The sequence below is a fragment of the Bos mutus genome, chromosome 19 (assembly GCF_027580195.1).
Source record: "Bos mutus isolate GX-2022 chromosome 19, NWIPB_WYAK_1.1, whole genome shotgun sequence".
NCBI lineage: Eukaryota > Metazoa > Chordata > Mammalia > Artiodactyla > Bovidae > Bos > Bos mutus.
Window position 1 is genome coordinate 23,002,971 of NC_091635.1, and position 16,044 is coordinate 23,019,014.

The following is a 16,044-nucleotide window of genomic DNA, read 5'->3' on the forward strand; positions in this document are numbered from 1 at the left end:
CTTCTGCTTCACCAAAAAGGAATTGGTAAACTAAATTTGGGGATAACCATGCAGTGGTACCCTATGAAGCTACACTAAAAAATTAGGATGTAGATATGAATTTGACACGACAAAATGCCCACCACATCTGAGGGAGAATAAGAAGGCGACGAAAGCAAGATGCATATTGTCCCCTTTTCGTAAGACTTTATCTAAAGATGTTCATTCGCATGTAAGAATCTCTGCTAAGATACACACCAAGATCTAAAAGTAGTCAACCTCTGAATGGCGGGATTACAAATGGAATCAAGCAGTATAGTCCAACTGTAATACGCAACCCCGTCTACTGGCTTATAACTGCGAGTGTTACCACCCCCTCCTGCTCCTATCTGCTGTGGTCGGCCAGTCCTCTGCCCAACATCTTCTCCACTCTAGGACCCGGGTGAATGCAAGGGCCTCTATTTTAACACTGCAGGCCTCTGTGGTGGAAGTGTTAGGGGAAGCACACAGACTGAAACTGCCCACCCTGGCCAGGCATCACAGTAACCATTAGAATGAGTTTTATGACAGGAGGTCCTGGTAAGGACCATGGAATTAATAAGCCACCACCAACTGGGAGAGTTCAGGAAAGGTCAAAAAGAGACACCACATGTCCGACCACCTCCCAGAATCCTCCTCACTGGCATCCATCTTGGCTGAACAAGGCGGGCACTACCAGGAAGGACTCTGAGTCAGAATGATTGGCTAAAGACAACCTGGACACTGATCCCATCACCATAAACCCCGAGACTGCGAGCCACCGTGGCAGAGCAGTTCTCCTGGGTTCCCTCCTGCTCTCCGCCTGGGCGCCCTTTCCCAATAAAACCTCTTGCTTTGTCAGCACATGTGTCTCCTCAGACAATTCATTTCTGAGTGTTAGACAAGAGCTCATTTTCGGGCCCTGGAAGGGGTCCCCCTTCCTGCAACAGGAGGAGATGGTGGACCACCCACTGGCTCTTACAATCTGTGTTGGGCAAGTTTCCTGGCCCTTCCCAGGTTCAACAGAGCAGGAATATATACTGGTAAATATTTTGAACAATAAAACAAGTTACCGTGTAAGTTATTTCATCCTTGTCTTAGCACATTCAGGCCACTAAAACAAAAATACCATAGCCTGGGTGGCTTAAAGAACAAACATTTATTTCTCACAGTTCTGAAGGCTGGGAAGTCCAAAATCAAGGTCCCAGGAGATTTGGTGAGGGCTTGATTCCTGGTACATAGCCATCTGTCTTCCCTCCATGTCATTGCATGGTGGAAGAGGCCAGGGAGCTCTCTTTCATAAGCACATCAATCCCTTTCATGAGGGCTCTATCCTCATGACCTAATTACCTCCCAAAGCGCCACCCCTGAAGACCATGCCTCCAAGGATGAAGTTTCTGCACGTGGATTCGGGAGGAAGACGAACACTCAGTTTACAGCAACCCCATTACTTAAAGTCCTTTCTTTGCAGGATGCAGTTCCTCTCCAGGAAGTGGATGGTCTCTCGAAGACGGGACACGTGGGTTCTCCCGGAGGGAAAACACAGAAACTGAGGCCAAGCACCAAGGCAGAGATGGCAGCTTCAAGCCTGAGGCAGAGGGGCCAGAGAGAGGTCAGGATTTTGGCTAATTTAAGAGACAGGTCAATCAACCTGACCCATGGTCAGAATAAAACAATGTGACAGAAAGTTCTAAATGTCCAGAAGTGTTACACCAGGTCTGCTACCTTACTGCTTATATGACTTGAGTCAACTTAGATGGCCTCTTTGAATGTCCTCATATGTAAGAATGCAAGTCAAAATAGCTGTCCGGCTTACTTGGTGTCAATGAGGGTGGGGGTAGGAATGGGGTGGGGGTGGGGGTGAGGGTTGGGGTGGCTCCACTGTCAGCCCTAAAACTGTCAGCACTCCAAGTGGGGAAGCTTTGGTCCTGCAAGCTGTAACCACACTCACACACACACAACACATCTCTCTAACTCCTCTCATCACCTCATCATCAGAGTAGTTTGTTCACCCTTCTTATTTGTATCCATATGCCTTTCAACAGGGCTTCCCTGGTGGCTCAGACGGTAAAGCGTCTGCCTGCAATGCGGGAGACCCGGGTTTGATCCCTGGATTGGGAAGATCCCCTGGAGAAGGCAATGGCAATCCAACAGAAGCCTCCACATGCAGGAGGAGAACCCCTCTGATGAATGATCCTGAGAAGGCCTGGATGCAGAGGGAAGGACCTCACTCCACTTGGCCATGTCTGGAATTAGCCTCATTTCCTTTATTTCACCAGATACCCATCCCTCAGAATGGAAGGCAGGACAGGATGGGGTTTCTCAACCTGGCCTGACCACTAGAGCCACGATTAAAAACTAGATTCCTGGGCTCCACCTTCTGGAGACTCTGATTCACCTTGTCACACGAGCATATGTTCCTCGGTTCTTTGTCTCGTCACAACAAAGATTTGGAGTGACGGACATTAAAGCCCCCTCGGCGTGTCACAGCTCTCAGGTCTTGGATAGACCATGTTATAGCTCTCAGGTCTCAAATGGACCATGTTACAGCTCTTAGACAAATCAGTGTTAGAGCTCAGTGTTACAGCTCTATTTTATTTAGAAGATAGCAGGAAAATCCATCTTCGAGGTGTGAGGGCATGCCGATCCAAGGACATGAGGAGAAGAGCGCCCCAGCGCGGGAGAGAGAGCGAGCTAGCTTTGGCTCCTCTTTTTATATGTTTTCCTCTCCCTGGGCCTGTCCTATGTAAATTGGGCCAGCCAGGAGTGTTGTTTGTTTTTCCTGAGGTCCTCACTCCGGTCCTCGGACCTTTTGTTTTATTTTCGCGGGCTTTTCCCTTCCTTGTCTTTTAGCCACCACCATTTTGGACTCCTTTTCCCTGTTCTACCTACCTAACAACCTGGTGATGGGGAGGGGGGCAGGCTGAATCACAGAAGGTGATCTGTGCCACCCCCACTGGACTCCCATTCAGCCCCTCTGCACAGACCTTGTGAGGTGCCCCAGCAGGGAGGGCCCAGGCATCTCAGGTGGCACGAGCCCTGGCAGCAGGGAGAAACCTGAGTGGGCCCAGGTTATCTGATGGCACACCTGCACTGGCCCCGTGCTCACGTCTTGAATATCACGATCAGGGGAAGGCTCAAGAAGAGGCTCCCAGGCAGAACACACAGGTCACCGTGCAAGCTATGCTGGGGTCAGAGGAGGTAGTAGGAAAAGGCATTTCTCCTTTTCTGCTGTCAGTCCCTCAGAACCAAAGGCGCTGCAGGCTTCCCCGGCTCCTCTATACACATTCACTAATAGCCCTGGAGTTTCTCTCATTATATGTCGGTCAACATGGTGGTGAGTGCCTTGAGGGCTGGGTTAGGTCTTACTCCTCTCTGCTCAGTGCTGGCACACAGTGCTTGCTGAATATTTCATTAATAAAGGAGAGGTGGTAACACTTACCATGTTACCACAGGTCAAAAAAAACCTGATACTCACACCCACTAGGCACAGGGGAAATGCATGTGCTCACCTCTGAGGGGTGGGGAAACCCCACCCTTAGTCACCCAGCTAGAGGCTGAGCTTTGCATGCCCTGATTTGCAAGGGTACTAAATTACCTTTGGCAACAGGGAACCCTTTGACATGATAAGTTATTTGCCTCTTCACAGGAAATACCTTCCTCTCCACCAGCCTCCCCCACACTGCATAGAATTAGTAGGTTAAGAGTATCTGCCCTTAAAAAATGGAGAAGGCAATGGCACCCCACTCCAGTACTCTTGCCTGGAAAATCCCATGGATGGAGGAGCCTGGTAGGCTGCAGTCCATGGGGTCGCTAGGAGTCGGACACGACTGAGCGACTTCACTTTCACTTTTCACTTTCATGCATTGGAAAAGGAAATGGCAACCCACTCCAGTGTTCTTGCCTGGAGAATCCCAGGGATGGAGGAGCCTGGTTGGCTGCCGTCTGTGGGGTCGCACAGAGTCGGACACGACTGAAGCAACTTAGCTTCTTAAAAAAAGAAAGGGAAAGCTTTTTTTTTTATGGATGCATGCCAGTTAATGAATGTGGAGGGAATGATAGAGTCAGAAATTTACATTTTACAGCTTCCAACCTAACCACTGATTTAGGCGAGGATAATCGATAAAAGCTAAGATCACAGCCAAATGATGAGGTTCAGGAAGCAATCTCAGCCCTACACTGATCCTCAAGCCCCCAAATCAGGATCCCACACTTCACTGAAGCCCAGACAAAGGAGAGGACCACAGTTAAGACAGGTTCCAGATAGGCTTATTAGGTTATTTAAATAAAATCAGGTGACCGTTTCTGCAGGTAAAAGGCCAGGAGAATTACCAGGGGAGGAATTTCCCTTTCCTCACATCTGCCTCACTGTAGCCATTCCCCTGTGGATGCCAGGTCTGGGCAGTGATCAGAACCAGGACAGCACCTGCCAGTGGCGATGTCTGCAGTCATCCCAGCCCCCAAAGCCTACCTGCAGAGTCCTGGCTACGGAACACGTGGCTCTCCTCCGGTGGCTATCCTCTGGGCACGGAAGAGGGGGTTCTCTGCTGCCAGGCCTCTTGGAGCCGAGATAGAAGGGACAGCAACAGAGAGTCCAGCACAGCCAGCCCCTCCCAGGAACACCGAAGACCCCTGGAACAAGAGGCCTGGCTGTGACTGCCCCTTCTTACTAGTTTCAATCCTCACCCTCTGCCAATGCCAAGGCCCTGGCGCCAGAGGCCCTTCCTTGTCAATCTTTCTCACCTCTCTCTGGTCTGCAGATGTGTAGTCAGGGTTCCCTGGGACACCTAACCACTGCCCCCACAACACACCTGTGATCCAGCAGCAACAGGCCCTGCTCCTGTAGCTCCTTCACCTCCTTGCTGGCTCCAAACAGGTCCCACAGGGTCAGCTGGGGCTCAAACTGCTGCCAGTGCTGGGAAAACAAGAAGGGGCAGAGGTGCAGGAACCACAAGGTGGGGAGCTGGCAGGGGCTTTTCTAGGCCACCTGCCTGGGGGTGTAGTGAGGGGTGGCTCCAGGCTAGCACAGAGATCTTAGAAACCGACTTAGAAATCACGAACACCAGGACCAGGTCAATGGGTCAGCAGGAAGGTGGGCTGCTTCACTCCTATTCCATGTCCAAGCCAGATCCGGCTCCCAGCCAAGCCAGGTCTTCCTTTGCTCATTCCCCTCCCTGTTCTGGTCAGAGTATGGCCAACCCTAGTTGGAGCTCTCACTGGAAAAGACCCTGATGATGGAAAAGGTTGAAGGCAAAAGATGAAGGGGGTGGCAGAGGATGAGATGGTTAGATAGCATCACCAACTCAATGGATAACATGAATTTGAGCAAACTCGAGGAGGTAGTGGAGGACAGAGGAGCCTGGCATGCTACAGTCCTTGGGGTTGGAAAGAGTCAGACGTGACTTAGCAACTCAACAACAAGTCCAGGTTCTAGGGCTCTAATTTCACCTAGAGCAGTTCTGGGCTTCACTGATCTTTATTGCACTTACTATCTGAGCTTTTAGCTCTGCTTACAAAACATTTGAAAATTCTTAATCCGGCCTATTCCCTTAGATGGCTGAGAAAGTCAATGTTCAGAGGTGAAAGGAGGCATCTAAGCTGCAGCAGATGAGGACTAGAGCCCAGGCCTCTGCAGCCCTGGTCGCGGGTTCTCCCCATCACCTCCCTGCCCAGTGCTCCCGCCCATCCAGTCTCAGCTAGACCAAGACCCAGCTCTAGCTGCCAGTGCCAGAGGAATGGGAGGGTGTGTGTGTGTGTATAGAAGACAGAGTGAGACAGAGTGATTCTTACCAGGTAAGATAGACCTCTTACCTGGTGAGTGATGCCCACGTCTGTGCGTAGCCCCATGGCCAAAACTTCCTCCAGCCTGAAAGAAAAACCAATAGGGGGTCTTGGAGAGAAGACTTATACTTCTCCCATTCGTCAGACTCTAGTTGGGATATGTGTATGGGGGATTTATGAGGATCACACAGCATGGGACAGGGTGGGGGAAGGGCAAGGCAGGAAACAAAGATGTGTAGGTGGGTGGCTCTTGGGGTCCAGGGGAAGCCTGGGTGGAGAGCCCTCAAGTGCTCACAGCTCCAGCTCACTCAGGGGGACGCGCCTCCGGGTGCCGTGACCAAACAGCATCACCTCCTTCATCCAGCTGTCAGGCTCTAGGGTCTGGATCCGAGCCTCTCGGGTGTGGCCCCCGGCCCCCTGGGGTATAAATCGCCCATGGGCCCCTGACAACATAAACAGGTTAACAGCAGCCTATACTGTGTGCTTGCCAGATGCTAACTAAGTCAGTGGTTCTCAAAGTGTGGCCTCTTGACCAACAGCATTTTATATGCTAGAAATGTAAATCCTCAGGTCCTGTCCAATTCCAGAAATTCCAGAATTTGGTTGGGATTCAGTTGGGTTTTAACAAGTGGTCCAAGTAATTCTGATGCATGCTAAAGATCAAGAACCACAGTGCCAGGTACTATCCCACGCACCTCAAAACACATACTTAAGAGCTCTACAAAGTAGGTAATACTTTTTGCCACACTCTACATATGAGGAAACAGAGGGCCGGAGAGGTTAAGCGGCCCAAGAGCACACAGCCATGATACTGCTCTCCTGAGTCATCCCATCTGTGGTTCATGGGACTCACCGGGCCCAACGCCAAGGTACTGACCACACTGCCAGTAAGTCCAATTGTGGGTACTAAGCGCCCCCTGTCGGGAGGGAGGGAACAGTCAATGCAGAGAGAAGTAGTTGGGCCGATCCCTGTTCAGGTAAGAGGTACCTGGTTACAATGTCCCACCATCTCAGGCCTTGGAAGCACCCTTCTCCCCAAAGGGCCACAACTGCCGTGTCATGCCTTAGCCCGCCCAGGCCCCACCTTCAGCTTCAGGACTTACATTCCGGGCAAAGTTGGAGACCTCATACTGGCGAAAGCCAGCCTCCCGCAGGACTGCCCGTCCCTCCTGGTACATCTCAGCGGCCAGTTCGGGGTCCGGGGCAGGAAGGGCACCCTGCTGCACCTGGGTGAAGAGTGTGGTGCCCCGCTCCAGGGACAGCTGGTAGAGGGACACGTGGTCATCACAGCAGCGCAGCAGTCCCTGCAGCTGCCTGAGCCATGGCCCCACCTGCTGTGCCGGCAGCCCTAGCATCAGGTCCACAGAAACACGCCCTGGGAAGAGGCGCTGGGCCTCTGCCAGGGTCTGCAGAGCATCCCTGGCCGAGTGTGTCCTCCCCAGCAGCTGGAGCTCAGTGTCATCTAGAGACTGGAGAGAGAGGGTGGAGTATAAGCACGCAGGCCAGCTCAGAGGGAGACAGAAACACCTGGCTGGACTTACTGCAGACACAGATACAGGGGAAAACACAGGACATGGCAGGGAGCCAGAAGGTGGATGGTCAAGCCAGTAGCAAGGGTATCATTCACTAAAGGGCTACCATGTGCAAAGCATTCTTATGCAATATCTAATTTACGCCTAGAACCCTCCAACACTAGCTCCATTTTACAGATGACAAAACCGGAGTTCATTAAGTAGCTTGCCCAAGGTCAAACAATGGTGAAGACAGACCTGGAGATTAGGACTGTCTGACTCCAAAGCCAACAATCTTTTTTTGATTTTACTTTTTCTTTTGAAATTTTCAAACTTATAGAAAAGTTGCAATTAACATTTTTGCCACTTTTGCTTTGTCTCTCTCTAAATATGTGCTAAGTTGCTTCATTGTGTCCAAGTCTTTCCAACACTACGGACCATAGCCAGTCAGGCTCCTCTGTCCATCGGATTCCCCAGGCAAGAATACTGGAGTGGGCTGCCATACCCTCCTCCAGGGGATCTTCCTGACCCAAGGATCAAACTCGTGTCTCTTACATCTGCTGCACTGGCAGGCGAGTTCTCTACCACTAGCACCACCTCGGGAGCCCCCTCTCTAAATATACACGTTCATTATTATGATGTTGAATTTTTTGAGAGTAAGTTATAGACCATGCTGTCTAAAAGAACCATCTGAGATGATGTAAATGTTCTGTAACTGCACTGTCCAAGATAGTAGATACTAACCACATGTAGTTGTTTATATTTTAGAAGTTAATTAAATTTAAATACTCCCATTCTAAGTGTTTCCTAGCATGAGGTCAGTGGCAACTATATTAGTCAGTAAAGATACAGATACAGAACATTTTAGTAGAATATGATACAGTAAAGATAAAGATACAGAACATTTTAGTAGAATATGATAGCCATTGCCCACAGGCTAGTAGGTACTTGTAATATGGTTACCTAAATGTAAAAAACATTTCTTAAGAATAAGGACATTCCCTTACACAACCACAATCTAATTACAGAGTTCAGGAAATGTAACATGGACACAATCCCATTATCTAATACAGAGTCTTATTCAAAGTTGGCCAATTGTCCCTAAATGTCTGCTGCAGTAATTTCCTCTTCCCACCCCAACTCAGTATTCAGTCAGGGGTCACACGTTGCACGCAGCTGTCACTGGCTCTTTAGTCTCCTTTAGTTGAGATCCTCATCCTGCCTTTGTCATTTATGATACTGACATTTTTGAACAGTACAGGTCAGTTGTTTTAAAAACTGCCTCTTAGGGAATTCCCTGGCAGTCCAGCGGTTAGGACTCAGCGTCTTCACTGACAGGGGCCCAGGTTCAAAATCCCTGGTCAGAAAACTAAGACTCCACAACTACATATTGTGGCCAAACCCCCCTCCACCCCCAACAAAATCTCTTAATTAGTCCTAGAGATCGCCGGTACATCATTGTGTTTACAGTCATCAATACTGTACTGTACATTAAAAAGTTGTTAACAGGGTAGATCTATCTCATGTTATCTGTTCTTATCCATGCGTATACAAAGTCTCTTAGGTGTCCTGATGTTTTCTCACAATTAGATTCAAGATATATAAGTATTTGGAGGCCAGAATATCTCAGAAATGGTGTGTCCCTTTTAATATGTCCCATAATGACAAAGCCCTGACCCCAAACTCTTTGGTAAGTGGTACATGTACTTGAAATGGGTGTGTGTGGAGTGGGGATGGGGATACCGGCTATAGAAATACCAAGGGCCAACCTGAGAGGAACACGTTTCTCTCCCCACTTAAAACCCTTCAGTGATTCCCTTGTCACCACTAGGCAAAACCGCAAGTTTCCTAGTATGGTGCTGAAGACTTTTGGGCCCCAGCGTGCAACTTTGTCCCCAGCCTCTCCAGTCACAAGGAATGGCTCAAAGGTCCCCCCAAACAGGAAAGCTCTTCCAAATCCTGTCTTTCCCCACCCCAACATCCTCCTCTGATGGACTCCTCTTCCATATTCAAACATCACCTTCTCCAGGAAAGTTTCAATGATTTTGTCAGACTGACATGCCCTTAAGGCCATACTCTTGAAAGCCTTTTGTAGAGACCCCATTCACAACCAGACTTTATCATGCTGCAATGATCTGACCACCTGTCTGCCTCCTTCTGTGTCTCCAGTCAGGTAGTAAATCTTTCAAGCATCTATTGTGTGCCAGGAATTATAGTGGCTGCTTGTAATACCATGATGAACAAAAAGGCATGCATGATCCCTGCCTATTAGGGCTTGTAGTCTAGCATAGAAACAGACAAGTAGGTGTCACCTCACACTTTTCAGTGCCTACAGGGCCCTCCCACACAGAAGGAGCTTCATAAATATTTGCCCTGTGAATGAATGTGACTGGATGAGAGACATTCTGGATGCCCCAGGATAAGGTGGGTGAGATGGGTTACCTGGAGGCCAATGGACAACCTGTTGACTCCTGCTGCCCCAAATGCTGCCAGCCTGGAGCCTGAGGCTGAAGTGGGGTTGGCCTCCAGCGTGACTTCGGAGTCTGCAGGCAGGTGAGCTGCCTGGGCCACTGCCTCCAGGACAGCTGCCACAGTATGGGGGCTGGCCAGACTGGGGGTACCCCCACCAAAGAACACAGACTCCACTCTAGGGAAAGAGAATGGAGATGAAAATGTGGGGGAGCCCTCCAGGATGCCTGCAACCTGTTCTGCTGCCCTACATAATTCCCAAGACCCTGGCCCCAGTACCCACCGTCGCACTCCACTGAGTCGCAGCAGCGTCTGAGCCTCGATCACCAGGCAGCGCCTCAGAGCAGCCTCGTCCACACCACGGGGGATGTACTTGTTGAAGTTGCAGTAACTACAGCGCTTCTCGCAGTAGGGCCACTGGGGGCAGGGGGCATGTGAACCGGATGAGAGGTGACCCTGGGCTGCCCCGGCCATTTCCAGGGTTCAGTCGCACACGCCCCCATCCTGATTCCGAGGTCCGTCAACATCTAAGCCACACAACTCTCCAAGGGGATTAGTAAGCCAGTTTCAGTAGGAGAAAACTGAGGTTCAGAAGGGAAATGACTTGTCAAGGTCAACGAGATTGTGAGCACCAGAGACTTCAGTTCTCCGGACCAAGATCTTTCCCTGCCAGGGAACAGGTCCCAGACCTCGTCTAGGGCCGGTGAAGGACGGCAGGTGGGCCCACGGCGTGACAAGCGCCACGGGGGCTCGCGGTCCTCCGCTCCCGCGACTCCGCCTCCCCTCCCCACTCACGTGGACGTAAAGCGCGGCGCGCTGGCTCCCGGGCGCAGGACTCTGGGGTCCTCCCGTGTCCTCCGCGGGGCGGCGCCTCTGAGCCATCTTGGCGGCCTTCACCCAGCCGCGGGCCTGGGACCGCGGGAGGGCCATGGCGCCCGCTATGGCTGAGCGGCCCGTTGCGCGGGTCAGGACGCGAGCCCGAGACAAGCCCAGGGTAGGTCTTACGGTGCGCGCAGAGCCGGGCGGGGTCGGGGTAGGGGTGGGGGGGCGGCCGCCCCGGCGGAAGGACTGGGGCTGCGTGGCCGCGCCCTTTGCCGGAGCACCGCGCTAAGGGCTCGGGGACGTAGCGCCACCTGCTGGGCACCGATGCCCTCACCGCAGCCTCCCGGCCGTCCTTTCTCTGGCGGCTGGAAGTGTAGAGGGGCAGCTCCCCACTTTTTGGCACCACATCGCGAGCGAGTCCCTGGATCGATCCAGGACCTCTTAGTTCGTTCAATAGGTTTCTTCACGTTTTATGTGCCTGGCTCAGAGTTTGGGCGCTGAGGACATCCAGATGCATAAGATTAGGGCAAAGTGCAGGTACAGGAGACAGGGGATACGTAAACCAACAAGCGACAACAGGCAACCGATTTAATTCAGCACCTCCTGGACACCAGGCCTGTGTGCTTCGTGCTGTGAGGTTGGTCTGTTACAAGGGCTGTGCAATCAGTGGGGGAGGAGAGGGCACTTGGACTGAATGCTGCAGGAGCAGCAAATCCCTGCTTGGTCAAGAGCATAGGCTGTCACCTGGGTCGGGCCAACCCCAGGCATCTGCTGTGAGGAGAGTCAGAGATGGTGTATGTGGGACAGATAGGGTTCAGAAGAAGGGCTGGACAATCAGACACCCGAACTGTCCCAGGAAGTGGAAAGATCATGGGCTTTGGAATCAGGCAGCTGGGTTCTAATTCCAGCTGCGTAAATTTGGGCAAGACACTGAACTTACAGTTTCATCCTTTGTGAAATGGGGCTAATGCCTGCTTGACTGTGTTCTTGGGAAGATTTCTACAGGAAATGTTGGATGTATCTGGATATGGATACAACAGGATATGGATGTGTCTGTACGTATACAGTGACTGGCACTCAGAACACCCTAAATTTATGTTCATTTTCTAAAAAGTAAAGATGAGGCTGCTGCGGCTGCTGAGGGCAAACAATGGGAGATAAGGCTTGCAAGCAGAAGGAACTTTTCCTTCTGTCTCTGAACTAGAAATCGATGTGCTTAGCTGTTTTTTATTTCTTGGCTCAAGCTACAGCTTGCTTTATCCTGTTTTAACTGCCCATCAAGGAAGCCTTGGTTTCATTGATTAAGAAAAAAGATCCAAATTGGTTTGCTTGGGAGGGATAGGGGAGTAGGGGGATGTAGGATGATAGTTAAAGGGTATAGAGTTTATTTTTAAGAGGTGATGAACAGTTTTTATGTTGACTTTGTTGATCAGTGCACATATCTGTGAATATACTAAAAACCATTGAATGTAACACTTTAAATGGGTGAACTGGGTAGTATGTGAATTATAACTCAATAAAGCTATTTAAAAAAATCCTTCTTGCTGCACTAATCTGGCAACAATGTGAAAAAGAAATGTGTTGATATCTAATTGTGTTAGATTAGATAACACCCTAATTGTGTTGATATCTCAAAGGGATCGAGCAAGGATTAAATGAAATAGGTAATGCACACCAAAGTGCTTAGCACCATCGTTGACAAGGAATAGGAGTTTTAAAGTGCTTTGGGTCTCTTCCCTTCTCCGTCCTGTAGCAGCTGCAAAGAGAGCACACCAGCAAGAGACCAGCCAAAGTAAACAGAGAAGCTCTTTATGCCAGATCACAAAGCAGACATGGGGAATGTGGGAGAAGGGCAGGGAGGAAGGATCTTCTCTTTTCCTTTATTCACAGGTTTAGATGTTGCTCCATCTGCTCTCGAAGTTTGAATTTCTGGATCTAGAGGAAAGTGAAAGAAGTGAGAATTAGGCAAGCTAGCTAGGGTGTCCAAGCCCTGCTGGTTTGCCTGGGACTGAGGAGTTTCTCAGGCTAAAGCCAGGAAAGTTCAGGGCAAACCAGGGTGAGCTGACAAACTTGTGACCCAACTGCCAGCCTCTCAACAGACTCTGGCTCATCACTCAGGGAGGCTCAGGCAGGGCCACCTGACCTTTTGCACCTGGGCTCCAACTTCCCTGCCCCTCCCTGGTCTCCTTACATACCTTTCCTGAGACGGTGAGGGGGTAGTTTGTGACAAAAACGATGTACCGGGGAATCTTGAAGTGGGAGATCTGTAGGCCAGAGGGGGATAAAGCATGAGGTTGGGTAGGGTCATGGTGGGCAGTGGGTTGACAGGTTGGCAGGCAGAGGGTATTAGAGAACTGGGCAGCACAGCGATGCTTGGGGTGAATTGAGGCTCCCACCTTCCCTTTGCAGAAAGCCTTGATCTCCTCTGCTGTGGTCTTCTCCCCTTCCTTGAGCCGAATGCAGGCACAGATTTCCTCCCCCATTCGGTCATCCTTCACTCCCACCACCTTCCAAAGTCAGAGACAGATATCAGACATCCCCATCTGTGTCCCCTGCTCTTGGGCTCTCACCTGGGCTGGGTGCCTCACCTGCACTTCCTGAACCTGTGGGTGTGTGTGAAAGAAGTCTTCGAGCTCGGCGGGGTAGATATTCTCGCCGCCACGGATGATCATATCCTTAGAGCGGCCCACAATCTTGCAGAAGCCCTGCTCATCCATCATGGCAATGTCTCTGCAAGGAAAGCCCAGGAGCTACCTCTGACCTCTGCCTCATCTGGCTGGCTCACTCACTCACTCCCAAACACTTAGGAAACACCTACCATATGTCTTACACTACTCTAGACTCTGGGGCATATGGCACGAACAAGACATTACCTGGATCAAACAGGAGGAACTATCTCATATAGGAGGCAGACCAAACCGAGTAAACCCATACCTAGAGCATATTTTCTCTCTCTCTCTCAACATATCTATGCATACACCTTTTGGGGCTGGCTTCTTACCATTCAGGTTTCAGCTCAAACATTTCCACCTGAGAGAAGCCTCCTCTGATCACCAAAGAGAAAGGAATCTCGCTTCTCCACCACAGCCACTCTCTCTCCTGTGACCCTATCTTATTAGTTGTGTTTATGAATGTTGGAAACGATCTTGACTGTATCTGTCTCCCTCCACCAGACATGGGGGAAGTAATAGCAGGTCCTCCCCATTGCTTTCCCCTGGACCACCAGTGTTTAGAACAGTGCCAGCACATGGCGGGTGCATAATTAGAATTTACTGAATTAAATGACTGCCTGAATCTAGGCTCAGATTTTGCAGGCACTACCCTAGGAGTTCTCATCTGTACTGCGTTTGGTCCTTCCAGGAGCCCTATTTGGAAAATATGATCATCCTCATTTTATACATTTTTGAAACTTAAGTCTCCGAGATGGGAAGGGGCTATCTTGACAACTGGTTCTCCCAGTTCTAGTTCAGTGTTCCCAACTCAGCCTCAGGACCCCCAGCTTCCCCTCGGCAGCCGACCGCTCCACCCTGCCCCGCCTTCTCACCCCGTCCGGTACCACTTGTCCTGTCCAATTGCTTCCTCGGTCTTCTGGGGCTCACCCCAGTAGCCCAGCATGACGCAGTACCCTCGGATGCACAGCTCTCCAGGTGTGTTCAGCTCTGTCAGTGTCCCCGTCTCCGTGTTCACAATCTGGGCCTGGGACCAGGCAGCTTCAGGCTGGGGCCTCCCACCCTCTCACTTCAGGATGAGGGGCCTCAGGAATGGGGAGAGCTTTGCCTTCTTTCCCCCTATAATGAATCCCCCTAGCTCTGCCCATCCCCAAGGAATGGAGACGCAGGCTGAGTAGATCTGTCACCAGTTGGGTACCTGAGCTGGGCATGAAAGAACAGTTGAGGCCCAAGTCAGGAGGTGTGGGGGAAACAGAGTGGGTGGGAGCTGCTCAGAGAAGGAGGCCAGAAGGGGGGCCAGACCAGCTAAAGAATTATAAACTGTGCAGAAGGAAGGGAGTCTCCTCTTACTTCCCACTAAGCAGTAAATAAAGAAGCCAAAGAGGGTGGCAGAGCAGGGCCACATGAACAGGAGAGGTGGCAGACAGGTAGAATCTGAAAGCCTGGTCGAGAAATGAGCCACAACCATTGGCAAGGAAAGCTTAGCCCTTGTGCCTCGTGTCTGCATCTGTGAAATGGGGAGAACCGCACCCGGCCTGTCTGCCTCACAGGCAGGCCTCTCAGTGAGTGACACATGGAACACGGCAGACACATGGGAGGGACTGGTGTCACTGCACACTCACTTTAGGGAGGAGAGAGGTTGGCCCCAGGGGAAGCACATTGGCAGTAATCCCAGAGGGGCGAGGTACAAGGCGGGAGGGGAAAGTACAAGGCGGGTACGCTGGCATAAAGCATCAGCACTGGAGGCTGGGAATTTGAGAGTGAAAGGTGCTCTGGGTCAGTCTTCAAGATGCAAGGGACTCCCAGAGGGAGAAGCTATTTGGGAAACTGTTTATGCCAAGCACAAAGAGGAAATCTGCTGAAATGAGGTGGGGAAGGAGGGGAAGGCTATGGGAGAGAAAGAGCTGTGTAGGAAAAATCTCTGTGCTCTGGCTCCTCTATGAGGCTGTTCTGGCTGCCCCAAAACAGACAGTGGGCTTGGCAAAAACACACCTCAGACAGGAAGGGAGGCTGCAGAGAAGTTCAGCTGGCAGCTGGCCACTGTTCCAGCTCTTCCCAGTTCAGGCCTCAGCCCACAGAGAAAGCCCCAGGCCAGGGCCAGGAAGACCTCGTGGCTGGGGGTTCTCAGTGTCTGGAGTGAGCTGTTTGGATCTCTAATTGAAAGCAATAAATGTCCCAGGGGCACACCCAGGTGAGTGGTGGGAGGGGGGTGTCTGGGGCCCACCTCTGTGTGAGGCATGACTCTGCCCACACTTTCTGCCTTCTGCTCCACAGTGTCCTCAGTGAAGTTCATGAAGGTCACGGGGCTGTTCTCTGTGGTTCCATAAGCCACCTAGAGGAGCCAGAAAGGGTGTTTGGAACAGAGCCTGGGGAGCAGAAGGATGGGGAAGTTACCCTGAGGGAAGGACCTGGGGTGGGGAGTGGGTTGTGGGGGATGGAAGCAGTTGAACAGTGGGAAAAGAGGCATATTTGGCAGAGGTCAGGGGTCAGAAGGCAAAGGCACTGGATATAGAGTCAGACTAGCTCAACTAGCAGGGGGCCCAGGTCTGAAATAAAATTGAGAGCAGGGAAGCCATTCTCTTCCAGCCGGGCTCTCAGTCTTCCCGGTTCCTTGGAGCAACCACATGGTTTAGCCTGTGGCTCCCAGTTACCAACATCTCAGCTTCCCCACCCCATCCCCAGGCTGTCTTAACACCCCCTTCCCGATTTCAGGCCACAGCATCCCCTGCCCCTTCTTTCCAAGCTGAAGAATCCATAAATTTGATGAGAAAGCCAGCCTGCCTTGGCCCAGACGG

The 16,044-nt window shown here is 51.2% G+C and overlaps 2 protein-coding genes across 9 annotated transcripts in view; both read right to left on the reverse strand.

Moving 5' to 3' along the window:
- Positions 1–1,137: 1,137 nt before the first annotated feature.
- Positions 1,138–10,810, reverse strand: RSAD1 (radical S-adenosyl methionine domain containing 1). 7 transcript variants are annotated; one of them, XM_070389695.1, is made up of 11 exons: positions 10,554–10,809; positions 10,042–10,175; positions 9,732–9,936; positions 7,110–7,247; positions 6,882–7,004; positions 6,632–6,695; positions 6,074–6,221; positions 5,809–5,863; positions 4,809–4,912; positions 4,469–4,629; positions 1,138–1,585 (listed from the first exon to the last, which is right to left on the reverse strand). In XM_070389695.1, exons 1-10 carry the CDS (start codon positions 10,686–10,688, stop codon positions 4,512–4,514), a joined length of 1,224 nt encoding a protein of 407 aa, XP_070245796.1. In that variant the 5' UTR covers positions 10,689–10,809; the 3' UTR covers positions 1,138–1,585; positions 4,469–4,511. The 7 variants fall into 7 exon arrangements, 2 of the variants coding, with proteins under 2 accessions (XP_070245796.1, XP_070245795.1); XM_070389694.1 differs by having other exon boundaries at positions 6,882–7,247; XR_011467976.1 differs by lacking the exon at positions 1,138–1,585 and having other exon boundaries at positions 4,494–4,629; positions 6,087–6,221; positions 6,882–7,247; positions 10,554–10,810.
- A 1,558-nt stretch (positions 10,811–12,368) lies between these two features.
- The window catches only part of ACSF2 (acyl-CoA synthetase family member 2), a 31,421-nt gene continuing 27,745 nt past the window's right edge, over positions 12,369–16,044 (reverse strand). For both annotated transcript variants that reach the window (XM_070389693.1, XM_005890316.3), the window contains 6 exons: positions 15,474–15,581; positions 14,125–14,276; positions 13,169–13,310; positions 12,977–13,087; positions 12,776–12,844; positions 12,369–12,515 (listed from right to left, as the gene is read on the reverse strand). In XM_070389693.1, coding sequence (XP_070245794.1) covers positions 12,465–12,515; positions 12,776–12,844; positions 12,977–13,087; positions 13,169–13,310; positions 14,125–14,276; positions 15,474–15,581 — 633 coding nt within the window. In that variant the 3' untranslated portion in view covers positions 12,369–12,464. The remainder of the gene's footprint in view (positions 12,516–12,775; positions 12,845–12,976; positions 13,088–13,168; positions 13,311–14,124; positions 14,277–15,473; positions 15,582–16,044) is intronic.

Coding starts and splice junctions, on each gene's coding strand:
- RSAD1 (XM_070389694.1), bottom strand. CDS start 10,688: ATGGCCCTCCCGCGGTCCCAGGCCCGCGGCTGGGTGAAGGCCGCCAAG. Junction 6,696..6,881: donor TCTCCAACTTTGCCCGGAAT/GTAAGTCCTGAA, acceptor CCCTCCCGACAG/GGGGCGCTTAGTACCCACAA. Junction 4,913..5,808: donor ACGTGGGCATCACTCACCAG/GTAAGAGGTCTA, acceptor TTGTTTTCCCAG/CACTGGCAGCAGTTTGAGCC.